Here is a 17,607-nt window from a genome sequence, read left to right on the forward strand (position 1 = left end):
TTGCCCTTGTTTCTAAACTTGTCCCATTCTGAGAACTTAGGAATCCCCTTTGAGAATCCAGCAGCTGTTCTGAGAATGGCCCCTTGAGACTAGTGTCTGTCCTAACTTCCAGGTTCTGCACACCCTGTTGTCCCTCTTTCCTCCATCCTCCCTACAGATTCACTAGCAAATCTACCCTTAATCTTACATTAATGAGTCTGCTCACACCTAAGAGCCTATCTTAGTCCTACCATCAGCACCTGTCAAAGCAGAAGCATTCTGTCCAAAATATACAGTTTCTTCCCTAGTGGGAATTTTTTGTGTATCCTCTGAAAGTGTATCTGCTTTGTAGTATTGTTTGTTTGTTATAGTGATGACCATAGTGTGTGTGTCTATGGTGTGTGTGTGTGTGTGTGTGTGTGTGTGTATGTGTGTGTGTGTGGTGTGTGCTTGTGTGTGTGTTGTGTGTGTTTGTGTGTGTGTGTTGTGTGTGTTTGTGTGTGTGTGGTGTGTGTGTTTGTGTGTGTGTGTGGTGTGTGTGTATGTGTGTGCGTGGTGTGTGTTTGTGTGTGTGGTGTGTGTATATGTGTGTGTGTGTGTGTGTGTGTGTGTGTGTGTGTGTGTGTGTGTGTGTGCATGAGAAGGGATGGGGGAAGATGAAGATTACTTCATTTTATTTTATGGATACTTTGCCTGCAGGTATGTCTATGTACTATGTGTATTCTTGGTGTCCCCAAAGACCAGAAGAAAGTATTCGGCTCCATTCCCAAGAACTGGAATTACAGATGGTTGTGTCTGTGTGCTCTTAACCACTGAACCACCTCTCTAAGCCCAAGATAAAGATTTCTAAAAGAAGGGGGAACACGGCAACAGCAAAGTATATTTTGTCTTAGAGATTCCAGGGAAGTAGTAGAGTCAAAGAGAACTATTCCATCCCAGCCACTGTTGGATAGCAACAATCTAGTTCCTAAGTTAAAAAATAGTCACTGTAAAGAGGCCAGAAGCTGAGGTTCTGGGGTCAAGAGTTAGAAGAGAGGATGAGTATCCTCTTTTGAGTCTCAAACTATCCAGGGCTCTCTAGAGTATATGGTGAGCCTGACCCTCCTATATAACATCTCCTGGATCTTCCACAAAAGGGCCAACTCTACTGGCCTCCTGGGACACTGTCTTCTGTACAGTCCCATGGGGTCTTCTGTCCCTTTCAGTGAAACCAGAGTCTGGGCCTGAGCCAAGTTCTTGGCTTTGGTGGAATCCTGACAGTGGACACTACAGAACAAGAGAGCTAAGAACACCAAAACTCATGACACATTCAATATACTTTATTTAAAAGTTTCTTTGTATAAATTTCCTAAAAATTTTAAACATTGAATCCCACCTCCAAGCTCCAAGACAACAGCATTGAAAAATAATCCGCCTTAGAGGACCACCAAAAAGATTCTCCATTATGACTTTCCTTGAATTCTTTAATGGAGGCATTTGTCCCAGCGACGTGCACAGGAAAGGGGTCTGATTTCTTTTAATTAGATCATTTGTCAGAGGACTTAGAAGAAAATTGCATCAAAGTCTAATCCAGGAAACTGGGGCCATGAGAAGGTTAGACTTTTGTTTCTCCATCTAAGCCATGCAACTACAGAGGAATGAACCAAGCAGAAATGTACAGAGTAGCTGTGAGGTCAAGCCTATGTTCTAGACACGGGGTTTGCCTGGCACAGGCATAGCATGGAATTCCAGAGGGAATGTGAATTCATAGGAATGTTCACATAAACACCAGCAGTGGCTAGCTATTACACAATGGTCCAAGTATACGGTAGAACTGCCTGGAGACGGAGAGCAGGGTCCACAGACACGTTTAGCACCATATCGACAGGTCATGTGCAGAGGGTTTCCTCCCGAGGTTGAGTGTCAATCAAAGCATGAAAAGGCACCGTGCTGGGGCATCTACCCAGAGCTTCTATAAAAACCGAGTGAGAAATGGCTGCCTCCTCCTTCTCCCAGAGGTACGTGTTGCCCGAAGGCCTTGCTTAGGATCTCGTCAGACTGATAACTCTGGGTGTAGAAAGCGTTGAGTGTGGAGGGAAGGAAAGAAGAGTGGAGCGAGAGACAGAGGGAGAAGAAAAGAAGAGAGGTCAGTAGACATATAATACACTGTATTACCACAGCACAACCCCACGGCCTCCAGTCTGTACCCCTTCCTCACTCGTTCCTGTGATTCTTGTGGTTTGGGCTGTCTGAAACCTGATTACCCAGGCCTTGTGCCACTCATTGTTAATTGAATTGCTCACTACCATGGAGCTACTAGACAGCCCCAAGGTCAACATTACTTTTCACAGGAAGCAAAGCTATTTAAAAATGACTATATAAGTGTTTATCATTAGTCTTCTCTTGTTGATCATTATTCTATTCTAACAATCGTGTGTGCTGGGACCCTTCTAAAGTGACAAGAATGTGCTAATGTTCCCGATGTGATTGGCCGTGTGTTTCCTAACTGCCATAGATACACTTAACGCTTTCAGGAAACAAATCGGTCATTCCAATCACTGCTGTTTCCTATGGTTTCTTTTCATGTGTGTGTAAAGTTAAAAACCTTATCTTTTTAATGGTCCAGTGGCCCATCTTATCTGAGGATGTGATTGAAGTGTCTTCAGGTATTCCATAATCATTGTAACTCAGGCATTTCTCAATGGTGAGGGCATTAACCCCATCTCTTCTCTTACACATAATAGAGAGCTTTAAAAACCCAAGGGAGGGAGGGACCACTTACCAGGACTACACATCTTTTCACATTCTTCCTGTGAGTGGAATCTGTTCTCGTTGCCCCCGCAGCCTCCATACCAGAATCTCTTGCAACTTTTGCTCTCTAAGTCATAGTGCCATAGTAATTTGAAGTCCTCACAAGTCCCAGCATCTTTGGGCAGCTTACAGATATCTACAAGGTCAAGAGGAGAAAGGAACATCAGTCGGGCTGTGACAACACCTCAGCCTTAAGACTCCATATTGGAGCCTGTGGTTGGATCTCAGTGCTACAGTAGAGAAGAATTTCCTGGTGGGAAGGTTTTGACCAACCCAAGCCTCCATTCCCTCATTACTCTACAGACATGGCAGGCAGTCTCAGGTTTGCAAAGAGTAAACAAAATCGCACCAAGCATTCTCAACTACAGGCTGTCACTGAGTAACAAAAACAAAACGACTAACTTCTCCCCGTCTCACTCTCCAGGGCATCTGATCTCCAGCTCTTTCTGTGTGCACTGCCCAGAGAAGAAACTGGATTTCCAGACCACAGGCTCTTCTACTCCTTGGAAAATGGCATTAAATTCTGCTAGAATGTACTTCAAATGTAAGGCTATAAGTTTCATGAAGAACATAGGTTGAAAAATGTATGTAGACTGTAAACGGGTGTTCTTTTTTTATATATAAAAATAAATATATACACTGTATTGTTTATGCTCTGTATACGATATCATATCTCCTATAGCTAGAGTCATAGGTAGCTGTGTGCACCCTGACACAAGTGCTGGCACTGAACTCTGACCCCTGCAAGATCAGCACCACTCTAAACCAGTTATCAGGTCTTCCTGCCAGGCCCTCGACAGACGTTCGTTATGATAAGTGTGTTTGCGCGTGCGCGTGCGCGCGCGCATACACACACACACACACACACACACACACACACACACACACACACACACACGTAGCCAACTATTTTTTCTGGCTTCTCACATAAAACTAACATGGAGATCAAACTCAGCAGATAGCAGAAATGCCCCAAGGCAAGACCGTGTGGGAGCTGGAAGCTTTTTTGTTTGCTCCAGTTAAAGGAAGTTCATGTTTTGAATACACGCTCCTGCTGGAGCCCAGCTGCAAAATAAGGCTATGTCCTCTAGATGCCTACAGAGGTAAATTTACAGTTTTCGAGCAGCAAGGCTTCCGTTTACAGAACTTTCTGGCAAAGACCAGAGTTTGCTGGGAAAGACGTGTGCATGTAAAATGTTTTAATCTCAAAGTCTGAAAGTCTAAGCTTTCTGTCAACAAAAGCTCGGGATCTGATAATCTGCATGTTTGTGGAAGCGGCTACCGATCTGACTCTCAGCTCTCCCTCATCCTTCTTGCTTTCCCGAGTAAAATAAAACTGAAGGACTGGTTCGGTCTTTGCTAAATGGCTTTAACAGGAGGTGCCCTTGATACTTAAAGGTGGCTGCATTGCGATATTTGAGAGCTCAGGGAAGCAAACGGTAGAGTGGAGATTTTTAAGGAAGGTTTGCTTTGCTTGGTTTTAAAAATACAAATTCTAGCCACTTCATATGCAATGCTTCAAAGTCTAGAGTCTTGAAAGGCAAGTTATGGATGATGTCGGAGGTCTATGAGCAGAATCAACCTGCATCTGGAAGCAAGGTCGTATGGAAGCACAGTCCTCTCTCTACCAAAGGGACAGACTTTAGACGGGGGACACGGAGTCAGACTCCTCTCCCCTCGTGAGGCTGTGTCAAACAGACAAGGACTTTCACCTGCATCCGCACGTTGAAATGCCTCACCTCCATCAATGGGAAGGAGAGATTTCAGATTTCACCCGCAACCAAATGCTTGGCAGTCGTGATAAAAACATGGGTTCCAGTTAAAGACAAAACCAAAGTCACCCCCTCTTTGTCAGATGGTGTTATATGTCTGTGTAGAAAATCCTTCCCTAGTTCTGGAAGCAGCAACTCCATATTTGAAGACGGAACAGCCTGACCCAGATTTGGGTTTAAAGATTATATTGTTTACACTAACTAAACACTGTTTATACGGTTTCATCCTTCAGAGCCACAAATAAAGAAACGAGCCTATCCCTGAATCTTGCTCTCTAGGAGTTCCTCCAAGTCTCTCAATGAAACAAGAGTTTGCTGGAAGTTTTACATTTTCCACACTCATAGAGGCAAAAGCTAAGAAGAGAGATGCAGACGAAACACACCTGTCCCTGTCTTTGAAGTGAAACATCTTCTTTGGCTAGTGTTTTTTTTTTTCCCTAAATTTTACTTGTTATTACTGCATGTACACACAATCTAGGAGAGAGGGTGCACTGTGGCATGAGTATAGAAACCAAAGGAAAATATTGTGAAGTTGGTTCTCTCCTTCCACATTTTCCTGGGTTCTGGGGGTCAAACTTGGGTTCTCAAGCTTACACCCTTAGGGCTTTACCACTGAGCGATCTCCCTGGCCCTGTGACAGGATCTTGAAGGAAAAATCCCAGAAACCCCAGCCACAGAAATGTGGCTTTCTTTTGAGGTCAGCGTTCATGTTGGGGTATTCTTACCGTGGAAGCTTAAGAATAGCCCAGAATAGACTGTGAGCTACAGGGTAGCAGGAACTAATGAACAGTGGGATATCCTCCTCCTCCTCCTCCTCCTCCTCTTCCTCCTCCTCCTCCTCCTCCTCTTCCTCCTCCTCCTCTTCCTCCTCTTCTTCCTCCTCTTCCTCATCTCCCTCCTCCTCCTCCTCTCTTCCTCCCCCGCCCATCCTCCTCTTCCTCTTCTTCCTCCTCCTTTTCTTCCTCCTCTCCCTTCCCCTTCCCAAGCAAACTCTCACTGCACCTACCTACTCCATTTTTCCAGTTTACATTTACATCATAGCATTAAATTTCTTCAAGGCTTTTTATAGAATCTCTCAGTAGTCGCAGTTAATCATCACCACCTGTACGGAGTCCCGTCCCCCCTCGGTCCCATAAACTTCTATTGAGAAAACTCCCTAGTCTTCAGCCAGCCTTCTCAAAGGAAAGGCTCGAGACAGTGGACACCATGCAGCCGTCTGCTGTTAAATGACTATGGTAGCTCTTCTGTGTAGCACAGTCACAAAGGCAGCTACAAATGCTGCTGATGACCGATGAATCACAGAAAGAAAGCGAGTAGTGAGGGGCATCCTGGCCCTCCAGACTAGCCAGAAAGCATCAGACCACCTCCCTGCTACACAGACTTGCTCTTTGAGGACTATGACAATACCATACCTAGATCCTCACAGGATTTCGAGTTCTCATGTTAGTAATGGCGCCGTTGGTGCCTAAGTCAAAACTATCCAGCACTACGTAGTCACCTCCTCAAAGCTAAACAGCCAAGCCTCCATTCTGCTAATTGACAGTGTAGTTTGAATATGAATCTCTCCCACTGGCTCATATGTTTGAACATTTGGTCCCTGTACTGGCTAGTTTTGTGACAACTTGACACAAGCTATAGTCATCTGAGAGGAGGGAACTTCAATTAAGAAAATGCCTCCATACGATTGGGTTGTAGGCAGGTCTGTAGGGCACTTTCTTAATTACTGATTGATGGGAGGGCAATCCCATTATGGGTGGTACCATCCCTGAGCTGGTGGTTCTGTGTTTTATAAAAAAGCAGGCTGCACTTTGAGGACTATGAAATAATACCATTCCATACATAAGGGAGCAAGCCAGTAAGCAGTACTTCTCTCTAGTCTCTGAATCAGCTCCTGACTCCAGGTTCCTGCCCTGTTTGAGTTTCTGTCCTGATGTCCTTCAGTGATGAACAGTGATCTGTAAGTGTGAACCCAACAAACCCTTTCCTCTCCAAGTTGCTTTGGTCTTGGTGTTTCATCACAGCAACAGTAACCCAGCCTAAGACAGTCCCCAGTTGCTCAGGAAAGATTAGGAGGTGTGGTCTTGTTGGAGGAGGTGTGTCACAGGTGAGGCTTTAAAAGCCCCCCACCATCCCTCAGGAGTTCTAAGCCTCCTGCTTGGGGATCACGATATGATCTCTCTGCTACTCCAGCTGCCTGCAGCCTGCCACCTCTGCTCCACCATCACGAACCCTTATTCCTCTGGAACTGTGACCCCCAAATAAATTCTTTCTTCTATACGTTGCCTTGGTCATGACCAAGTGACTAGATGACAAGAGCATGTCTGATCATAGCAATAGAAAGGCAACTAATATGGGGGGTGGGGTTTACAGGGGAGACTTGTATTCCAAGAACATAAATCTCGCCTGTCACTAACAGACACACTTTGTGCCCAGGTACCTAGGAGAGTGGTATACAAAACCAAGCCAGGATGTGGTGTTTCCGGAACTGGGAATACATGGGAACCCACATGTTCTGTGGGATCCAATCTGTGTCTCCTAAGCAGTGTTTTATAGATGATCTGGTAAGCGAATGAAACCCTTTGCAGCACCACAGACCACAAGTAACCCTAGCTAGTCTCAACATAACACAGAGGAAGTGACTAATGGAGCCTTGTCTAACAGCCATGGGCTCAGAAGCAGCTCCAGCCAGCTTCCTCTAACACTATTGGGACAAGCTTGGTTCCTCTGCTTTTGAAACGAGACTGTGTAGAGTGTGATGTAACCCAGCAGCTGAGGGCCCCTTTGGAACCTACCCCACGGAAGTCATGTGACTCAGTGTCAGACAGGTGACCTTGATTTCAAAGGGTTTTCGATTCTTGAGAGAATACTTTCTGAGGTCCATTAGGGGGGCCTACAACTGCCATGACTTACCTGTTTTAGTGAGAAACAGTGGCTCTGTGTTCACCATCAGGTTAATGGTTGAACTAGATGCTCGGTGCGCTGCCTGAAGAACTGGAGGCTGAGTTTTCTCTATAAGAAAAAAAAATCCAGGCAGCTAGTAGTTGACTCAGAAACTAAAAGGGCTGGGGAATGCTAAGCTTGCTTTCTGGATTAATCTCTTGGGTGATAGGTGCTATTGAAACATAGGAGAGGTTTGAACTCACTGCAGATGCTTTAATATATTCTTCAATCCACCTGTTCACGGGTAGGTGGGGGGGTCCTGATCTAGAAGAATGGCATCCTGAAGTTGGGTGGGTCTTTTGGGCCCTCTAACCTAGGGCTACTGGTGTGCCTTCCTTTATTCAAGAATGGTTCCACTGTAAGAACCATGCTGAACTAAGGAGATGGCTCTGCCCACACTCTTGAGCAGAATAAAGAATCAAGGGGGGAGAACCCACATTGACTCAGAATGGAGAGAGACAGGAGTGGTTCGGAAGGTCTGGGTATGAAGGACATGGTAGTCACGTCCAGTCACTTGGGAAGATCATCTGAACCCGAGGGTTCCAGGACGTGCTCAGGAACACAGAGACCATAGCTTAAAAACTTAAATTAAATTAAAAAGTAAGGAAGCAAGAAAGGGATTAGGAGGAACGGCCTGAGGAAAGTGTACAAGCCAGCCAAGGATAAGCAGGTAGGGCTGGGGAGAGAGGGTCTGCTAGCCTATCTTCCTTAGCTCAGATGCCCCAAGACTCTCAAACTCTCCCTGGCTCCCCAAGGAGTCAATTCTATTCACTGAACTGGAAACAGGAACCGGAAGTGGCAACAGAGATCCCACCATCTTCCTTGCCAGGATTCAGATCTCTGTTTCCTAGGTGCCACCTATATATGATAGGTTAAAGCAGAACAAATCTGGTCTCCCTTTTGAAGTGTCCCAGGAGCCAATGCTGAGGGCAATATGGCACAGGGAACACCCGCTCCCATGCTGTTGCCGTGGTTTCGATTCTCAGGGTGTATGTACCTTAAGTACCAAAGACTGATGGATTCTCCTTAGTTGTGTCTATGTTTCAGAATGGACTCGAGGCATGATTGCTCGATATCCCATTTTGTATGCCACGTAGAAATCAAGAACCAAGTGCTCTGAGATCATCAGTACTTACTCGTATTGAAACTCCCTTGGTAGATGGCTCTGACTTGAGACTGCAGGTAGGAGACCACTACGACATGGTACAGCTGTCCAGCCAGCAGGCCTCCGATGACACGGTCAGTGACAGTGAGGTTTTGTCTCAGAACCAAGGACTGGTCATGGGCCGAGGTTACAGTGAGGTCATAAAAATAGGAACTGGAAGGTTCAGGCCGCTCCCAGTGGAGTCTGGCACTGTTTTCGGTGACTTCAGAGACCTGGACTTCTCGGGACACTCTCGCTGAAAGATCAGAGTGCAGAGTTAAAAAAAGTGAAACTCTTCACAAGTGGAACCCATGTGGGAGCATCAGAAGAGATCTGGGAGATGTTGGTGGACAGCTGGCCTGAAGCTTTCTGAGAAAGGGAACTAGTGTCCCATTCTCTAGTCACATCAGCCTGCCTGGCAAGTAACAGTATAGTGGCTCAAAAGCGTCCTTACTCATCAACAAGGTACATAAGTAGCTACCTTCATTTTTCTATCAAAAGTCCCTGGTTAAGAAGATGCTTTGAGGGGCTGGGGATTTAGCTCAGTGGTAGAGCGCTTACCTAGGAAGCGCAAGGCCCTGGGTTCGGTCCCCAGCTCCGAAAAAAAAAAAAAAAAAAAAAAAAAAAAAAAAAAAAAAAAAAGAAGAAGATGCTTTGAAACGTAAGTTCCAGCATGCTAACAGGATGTTACAAGACCAGCTTTAGGATGGCAAAAGTGAAAATCATGGTGCTGTAGGCTATGACAAGAATTAGCCCCCCACCTGCTCATAAGGTCAAGATAGTTTCTACTTTTTCCTGAGCACATATATTGACTCATCTTCCTTTATAGATTGTGACATTCTGTAGTATCTTCCTACATCTTCTTAGAAAAGCTAACAGTTATACCCCTGGGTCTCATTAACTCCCCCACTCACTCACTCCCCCACACACACTAATAAAATCAGGAATGGGTTTTTTTTCTTGGGTCAGAATGAGTGTGCTGGTCAGCTTTGAGGAAGGGCTGAGTTTCTGGGGTGTAATTTCTCACTTTATTGAACTAACTAACCCCTGATTCTGCCACAATACCCAGTGTGGGGCCCCATTCTGTGACCATGTCCCTTTTGGAAGAAAGGGATAGATATTCACAGTACCAGCTTAGATCTTTCCATGCAGTATTAGAAGGGGAGAAAGTTTGGTTCCAGAAAAACAAAAGGGAAGAAAGGAAGGAAGGCAGAAAGACAGAGGAAGGAAGGAAGGAAGGAAGGAAGGAAGGAAGGAAGGAAGGAGGAAAAAAAGGAAGGAAGGAAGGAAGGGAGGGAGGGAGGGAGAGGGGGGGCACTCTGCTACCTAACCAAAACAAAACAGCAGGCTTCTCCTTTCTCTCTCACTCCAAGTCAGGAGCATCCAACCCAAGGCCCACATTCTATATGTGACCAAGGACAGCTATGGGTATGACCCAACATAAAATCATAAGATTACCTAAAATATCATGAAACATTTCTTGTGTAACTCTATTACAGGGTTCTCAAGCTTGAACTCTGAGAGTGTCACAGGGCCTAGCCATGGACGGTGAGGCTCTGGGGCCCAGGGGAGAGCCTACTGTGCTGCAGTATAATTTTTATCTTTGCACCCACAGATGCTGCTTTTTGCAACAGAGACAATTACATTGAGGAAATGCAGAGAACCTCTGATTGTGGGGTGCCCCACCCTAATTCACAACATCTAAAACGCAACCTCCTATACGTAAGGCTCAAGGAACATCATGGAAGATGGACAGAAATATTTCAAGAGCCAGAGAACCAGGACGGGACCCTATGGAGGAGAAGCTTCACCCAGGGAAGCAGGGCTGAACCTACAGAATGGAGTTGTCTTCCTCAGGACCCCAGCATCCTTGAGAGGTTGTACAAGGGAAAACTGCTTTCTGATTCAGAGAAAAGCAGAAGCAATGTGTGCACAATCCTAGGCATGGCTAGCATCTTCTAAAGTCTATCGTGAAGCTACGCCAACCTCGGGTCTGCAGACTACCCTGTAAACCAGCTTCCAGGGCCCTGTCCTTGGAGTACTCAATATGAGCATAAAAGATGGTGTTTCTAACCAGGCTTTCTTACCCATGGGCTTAGTAGTGGCTGGCTTGGTGGCAGCTGGTTTGGCCTGTGGCCTGGGGGCCTCTGGTTTCGTAGCAACTGGCCTTGCAGCAGCAGGGAGGGGTCTCGTTGCTGCGGGCTTCGATGCTGCTGCTGGCTTCGCTGCTGATGCAGGTCTGACTGTGGCTGTGTTTGTGGCCACAGGTTTGGCTGCCACAGGCTTGTTGGCAGAGGCTGGCTTCATAGCGGCTGGTTTAGTAAGGACTGGCTGAGCTGGGGCTGGCTGAGCATGCACTGGTTGAGCAGGGGCTGGCTGAGCAGGGACTGCTGGCTTAACAGGGACTGGCTTAGCAGCAGCTGTCTGAGGAGGGGCTGGTTTAGCAGGGACTGGTTTAGCAGAAGCTGTCTGAGCTGAGGCTGATTGAACATGGACTGGTTGAGCAGGGGCTGGCTTAACAGGGACTGGTTTAGCAGCAGCTGTCTGAGGAGGAGCTGGCTTAGCAGCAGCTGTCTGAGGAGGGGCTGGCTTAGCAGCAGCTGTCTGAGGAGGGGCTGGCTTAGCAGCAGCTGTCTGAGGAGGGGCTGGCTTAGCAGGGGCTGGTTTTGCAGAAGCTGTCTGAGCTGAGGCTGATTGAACATGGACTGGTTGAGCAGGGTCTGGCTGAGCATGGACTGGCTGAGGAGGCACTGACTTAGCAGAAACTGGTTTGGCAGGGTCTGGCTTAGCAAGAACTGGCTGGGCAGGGGCTGGCCTAACTGGGGCTGGCTTGGCAGGTGGCAGATTTACAATTGATGTTGGTTTGGTTGTTGTCACTGGCTTCATTGTGGTCACAACTTTGGATGTAAGACTGGAATTAACAGTATGTGGAGTGTTTCTGTTAAAAACAAATCAAACATTACCTGTACCCATACTTTTCTTTAGCATGCTATGAAGAGCCATAGCCCTATGATCTACAGGAAATTTGCTGTATTAGCAGCATGAACATATTGGTTTCTGTAAACCTATAATATTTCATGTTCTACAACTCTTACTTTCAAAACCTGCCCCTAAGGAAATACTGAACAGAATATTAAAATAGAATGATTCAAAATGATTACATTGATTATACATAAATCTGATATTCAATTTTCAATGGATAAGTAAAGGTGGAAAGTAAAAGGGAGGAAGAATAAATATTTAACGGTGTTCTAATTTAAACAACCGAGTTAAGTACAACAAAAATCAGCACTATTTGCTTGTACCATAAAGTATCTACTCCTTGCATGGGGTGGCTCACGCTTGGAATCCTAACACATTGAAAAGATAAGACAGGAGAATCGCCACGAGTTTGAGACCAACCTGGGCCACCAAGTAAATTCCAGGCCAACATGAATTACTCAGTAAGACTGTGTCTCAAAAAAAGACAAAAAGAGAGGATAGAGACAGGGGAGAAAGGAATGCATAACGCAATATCCTCAACTCTATTCACGTTGGCCATACTTCAAACTAGGCTCTGGGCATATAAGATGTGGTTTAAAGTAACAATGTACTAGGCCTGGCTTAGATCTCAAGAGAACTGATATTTAGTCCTTTTCTCATGAGAAGCCTCCTGGTCAACTTGTGAATAAGCCCAGGCTAGGCCACTGGAAGATAAGAGATCATGTAGAGCAGAAATGAATCTTCCCACCTAAGACCAGGCTAGACTAGCCTGGCCATAGCTAAGAAATATACTATCACCAACATAAAGGAGGCCAGTAGAAAGACAGACAGACTGACTTGACAGGCAGACAGACTACACAGCTGAACCCAGTCAGTAATTTATAACCCACAGGATTTCAAATTATTCTTGTTTTAAGCCTCTAAATTCTGGGTATTTCATTACGTAGCAGAAGCTGACCAATACAAAAGGATGTTTAAGAGCTCGCATTATTTAGAGAAGTCATATTTCAATATTTCAATGTCACACCCCATGAAGCTGGGTGCTGGTTGGAGAGCCCTTACAGCTACTCTAGTTCTATGATATCCGGGATAACGATCATAACTACTTACATCTGTCTGTGACCAAACTTCACGCCATTCTTCACTGGTTGGTCCCCTTGGAACCAATCACACTGCTTCCTGAGATCTGGAGGCAGGTAAAATGCATTTCCACCTAGAGGGGGAAAAAAAATCAAACTTTATGTGAATCATATGGAAATTGAAATTAGTGTTGATGAGTTAGTTACATAACTCCTTGGGTAATTCATTTATAGGTAATATGTCCTCAGTGTGAGAAGGCAGACCAGGATTGAAATAAATGTTGCGTAGAGAGTAGAACAGGCTCCAGAGACTTGCAGAACATCAAATTACTATCCAGTTATGTTTAGGGTTCTCTGAATGCTTTCTCAGGTGCACTCTTGCTTAATCGTCCTAAGGCAGAAGCGTGGATCCCTGGGTAAAGCTGAGGCTTCTCTTTGCTTCACATCTTCCCCTAAGTCTTTCACAGGACAGGCCCTCATGATGTGAACACTATACTGTTCATGATCCTCAACTTTCTCCTGAGTGGGGACTACTCACGCTGTCTTATGTTCTATAGACCCTCCCTTGTTGGTTTCATATGAGGCCTGAGCTCATTCACTGTGAACTATGTCAGGTCTGAACTATCCTCATGGAGGATGCAGTCTCAACAGATCACAGGTATAGGGACAAAAGACCCATAAACCAATTAAAAGATGACCTAAGGCCAGTATCCAAAGGTGGGGACTATTGAAAACTAGTTCTTAAGATAACTGCCGAGCAGCTGCTGAAGAGAAAATAAGAGGCAGGGGGATTCTACTCAGGGGCAAGCATGGGTTTGGTAGTAAATCCCAAATCAATGCAAACTGTTCTAGAAGCTTTTCTCAGGCCCCCTGACAGGATAGGCTTCCTTATGGCACAACCAGCCTACTAGGTCATGCATAGTCACTGTGCATTTGGTCCATTTGTAAACCTAGTTGTGGACTCTTTGGGACAACATCAGCGCTTTACGGATAGAAAGCATCAGTCAAACGGGCATAAGTGAACAAAGGAGGACTAGCAATTTGTCTTTGTGTGCCTTGTTGACTTTAGCTCCTAAGTCAAGGCGCAGGGTAGGCGCGCGTGTGTGTGTGTGTGTGTGTGTGTGTGTGTGTGTGTGTGTGTGTGTTGGATGAATGAACAGATCACACCAGCACAGAATGTATTTTCTATGACTGTTCACCCAGCCTTGTGACCTGAGAGTTAAGAGTCAGAATAAAGCCATAGACAGAACACACTAAGTGTGGCCCATACTTACTGCCGACAAAGGAAGGGAGCAGCCTTCCAAAGCGCATCAGAGGCTCCTCGTTGAGCTCAGTCGATTTGTCCATGAATTTGAAGAAGACATCATTGGGCTCACTGGCAAAACTGTAGACCTCCTTGACGTTCACCTTCCTGCCAATGCCCAGAACCACGAAGAAGTAACCCTTGCACTTGGCCTGGAGGATGGCTCTCTGGGCCTCCTCCAGCTGCTCCCTTGGTATCTCCCCGGTCAGCATCAGCACCACAATTTTGAGGTCCCGTGGGTTTGGAGCACTTTCAAAGATGTTCTCTATAGTGTATTCAATGGCATTGCCCAGGTCCATGGTTCCCTGAAGTTGGGTCATCCTCCGGCTAAGGAAGTCTAGCAGCTTTTCCTTGGCACCATAGTCTGTCAGTGAGAACTCCACCTTCACTGGTGGCACACTGGTGTTGTCCACGGACTCATAGGTGGCCTGCTGCACAACAGCCACCCTGGCAAAGTGCTGGGAAGCCTTGGGGTCTGGGCTCAGGTCCAGCTGTCTGACCATATAGCTTATGTACTTCTTCATCTCATTGAACTGGAACAGAGTGGTAGCCTCTGAACTGTCCAAGATGAAAGCCAAGTCTATGTCCACATCGCTGCCTGCTGCCCTCCGGTCCCTGAAGGAAGGCCTCCAGTTGCCGAATCCACAAGATGGGTCAATATTGCAAATGTCTGGGGAAAAAGCACAGTGGCCCATTACCAAATGGTCCTAGCAGCATCCCAACTTTCTGGGAGTCAGGTGACTATGGTCATCACAGGAAATAGGAACTTCGCAGGGAAAAAGGGATGCATACCTAAAATCCACACACTTGGGAGGCAAAGGCAGGAGAATCAACAGTTTGAGGTAGCATATGATATATACTTAGACTATGCCTCACTGCCTTAGTTGTACCCAGATCTCAGTTTCTGTCCCCTCATTTCACTAGATGAGACTTGTCAATGACATAGTCTTCTTAGTGCTCCATGAGGCTAAAACATTAATGTCACTTGCTGCGCCTTAAAGATAGATGTTCTAAAAGAACTTCTGAGACCCTTGAGTGCCCTTGAGTGGCGCTTACATTAGTAACCACACTGAGCCTTGAGTCTTAATTTAACATTATCACTCTTCATTCAAGTGTTCCTCTGTAGTCACAACTTTAGTGGCTATGGCTGGACAGATCCCCATGCTCCAAGAGATGAACAGCTTACCCAAGCAAACGTGGCAGGTGAGGACGTTCTTCAGGAAGTCTCTGAGATCCCTCCTTGCAGGCAGAACCAGGGCATGTCCTACTGCTGTGTTATTGATCTGGTTTAAACAAAGGGAGATGTCAGGATGCACACAGGCGAAAGGAGCCATTATGAAAACACAGAGTAGCAACAGGACAAAATCAATGAGATAAACTGCCCGTGACATAGCATCCTATTATTTGGACTCTGGTTGCTCAGATGATTAATTAGACACTAAACAAAGTGTGTGGTTTGCCTGTGATGAACCGGGGTGGGGGGCTCAAATACTATGGTGGTGGTTTTAGCGGTGGTGGCAAACACTAATCCGCCCCCTCCCTTCTCTCTCCAGGTTAGACAGTTACAAGGCAAACAAGAATGGCCCTTCTTGGAGATGAAAGCATCCTGCCCATCACAGCAGTGGGCATGTGGCATCCAAGTACTGAGTAACTAATGTGAATTGCCAAGGGGATTCCTTTCTGATCTGTAGAATTACATGTGCTTCTGGGTCCTTCGGCTCATGCAAAATAAGATGAACAAAAACGTTCCCTCACAAGAACTCACAGCCAGAAGCCCAAGTTTAACACTGAACTCCAAACCCAGTGTCTGATCCCAAACCAGGTCGCAGTTTGGCAGAGTAAACACTGAGGGACAGTGGCACTGAGCAAGCCATAGCTTGCTGACACAGAAAGTGGTGACCCCCAACTGGCAAGGCACAGAGCCCAGATCACACAGCCTCGCCTCACAAGAGAGAATCCCAAGATACAGAAAGGTGGCAAAAGGGACTAAGGACACCTAATTCTGGTCAGGGGTTCCTGTCCTTTGTATCTATTGTCCATGTGTCTTGACTAGTGTCACTAGAAGTGACCCTGAATATACTACTGGTCAGTTACAATTAAAGATATACAGGTGGGAACAGGATGTGTCCTCTTCATAGACTGGCCAGGAGAGCTAGCTAAGAAAAGGTTTAAATAGTGTGGGGTTGGGAGGGTCCTGAGGCCACTCATATTTTGAGGATCTCACTGAGAAGCTGTAGGTCCTAATGGCCAGCTCTGGGAGAGTCTCCTCCAGAACAGAGTGGGGTAAGCTCTACCCTGTACGTGAGCCTCAGAATCTAGTGGCCCAGCAGCTTCTCCATTCTTGAGACCTTCACTAACTCCAAGACCTTCTAACCCATAAGGTAAAAATGAATAAAAGGTTTAGCAACATGTTACAGGAAGTCAGGGTAGGGTCATATAAAACTCAAATTGAGCCACTTGGTGAGGAGCTAGAGTTGTCCAACTCCACTAAGAGACAGAATCCACCCACAGCAACAACCTCTACTTGGCCAGCAAGAACATAGAGCCTTGCTACCTAGCCAGAGCTACCACCATGTATGGTGGGATCTGGGCTGCCCTAGACACCTCACAAGAGGTCTCGACCATCCCAGCCCACTCAGACCTTTCAGAAGCCAACAGACACAAATTCTACTTAGAGAACATGACATTCCTTAGAGCTTTCTCAAAGATGAGAGGGAGCCAAAGCATGGAGCGCAGACCTGCAAGGCATTGATGAGCTCTCGGTCCTCCTGGCTTGTAAGGAACAAGGGTGTGATCCCTGCATCTGAAAGCTTGAGCACAGCCTCTCGGAGCTGAAGGGATGGTTTTGTGGGCTGATTGCTGAAGAAAATGGCCACTTTCCTCATCAGAAATCCATTCCTCACACGTTTGAAGGTATTCCTGGCCACGAATGACATTGCGGTCTCCAGGCTTGGTTGCTTAGATGTCAAGGCCACTTGGAGATTCTGAATACTGTCTAAGAGGGCAGACTTCTTCTTGGAGTCAGCAAACCGGATCTCTGTGGTCACCTCATTGTTATAGGTGACCACAGCCACTCGGGCACCCCTCGGACAGTTGCTCTCTGCAATGGTCAGATCTCCCACAATGCTCAGAAGCACTTCTCGCATCCGGCTGAAGGTGTCCTGAGTTACCCCCTCAGAGGTATCCAGGGCAAAGGCGAGTTCTGTTGGGAATACAGGGCACTCCAGGGGCCCTGTGGAAAATGAGGGTTTCAGAGATAAGCCCTACTCACCGCAGAGGATCCGTCTCTCCTCAGGAGAATGTGAAGTCACCAATACTCACCATAGCAGCAAGCTATAAAGGAAACAAAGAGAAGAGAGGATGAAAGCCAGGTCCACAGAGTGAGAATGGTGAAGGTAAAAGCATGATGTGCCACAGGCAACAGAGAAGCGAGTACTTACGGCATTTGTCTCTGATGCTTTGGATGAGGGCACATTGCTGTGGAGGAAATCAAAGTGTTAGGAAGAGCAGGTGACAGGCATGTAAGACAACAGCTCACTCTGGACACACACACTACTTACATCAACGGAGTCTCCTCGGTTGCCCCTGTGACCCTGTAAAACCAAGCAACAAAAGTCT

The 17,607-nt window shown here is 46.3% G+C and overlaps 1 protein-coding gene and 1 long non-coding RNA gene across 8 annotated transcripts in view; one reads left to right on the forward strand and one right to left on the reverse strand.

The window, feature by feature from the left end:
- Window positions 1-1,275: 1,275 nt before the first annotated feature.
- Window positions 1,276-17,607, reverse strand: part of Col6a3 (collagen type VI alpha 3 chain) — a 78,052-nt gene continuing 61,720 nt past the window's right edge. For 3 of the 7 annotated variants that reach the window (XM_087567093.1, XM_087567092.1, XM_087567091.1), the window contains 11 exons: window positions 17,550-17,582; window positions 17,412-17,466; window positions 16,728-17,221; window positions 15,176-15,272; window positions 13,961-14,659; window positions 12,718-12,820; window positions 10,713-11,563; window positions 8,618-8,881; window positions 7,452-7,550; window positions 2,741-2,905; window positions 1,278-2,025 (listed from right to left, as the gene is read on the reverse strand). In XM_087567093.1, the coding sequence (XP_087423219.1) occupies window positions 2,012-2,025; window positions 2,741-2,905; window positions 7,452-7,550; window positions 8,618-8,881; window positions 10,713-11,563; window positions 12,718-12,820; window positions 13,961-14,659; window positions 15,176-15,272; window positions 16,728-17,221; window positions 17,412-17,466; window positions 17,550-17,582 (2,874 nt within the window). In that variant the 3' untranslated portion in view covers window positions 1,278-2,011. 7 annotated transcript variants of the gene reach the window in all.
- Window positions 8,827-17,018, forward strand: LOC134480411 (uncharacterized). The gene is made up of 3 exons (XR_015629240.1): window positions 8,827-9,090; window positions 10,241-10,502; window positions 15,543-17,018. It is a non-coding gene; the product is annotated as an uncharacterized LOC134480411 (long non-coding RNA).

This window comes from Rattus norvegicus, chromosome 9, assembly GCF_021556685.1.
Source record: "Rattus norvegicus strain SHRSP/BbbUtx chromosome 9, alternate assembly SHRSP_T2T, whole genome shotgun sequence".
NCBI classification, from domain to species: Eukaryota; Metazoa; Chordata; class Mammalia; order Rodentia; family Muridae; genus Rattus; species Rattus norvegicus.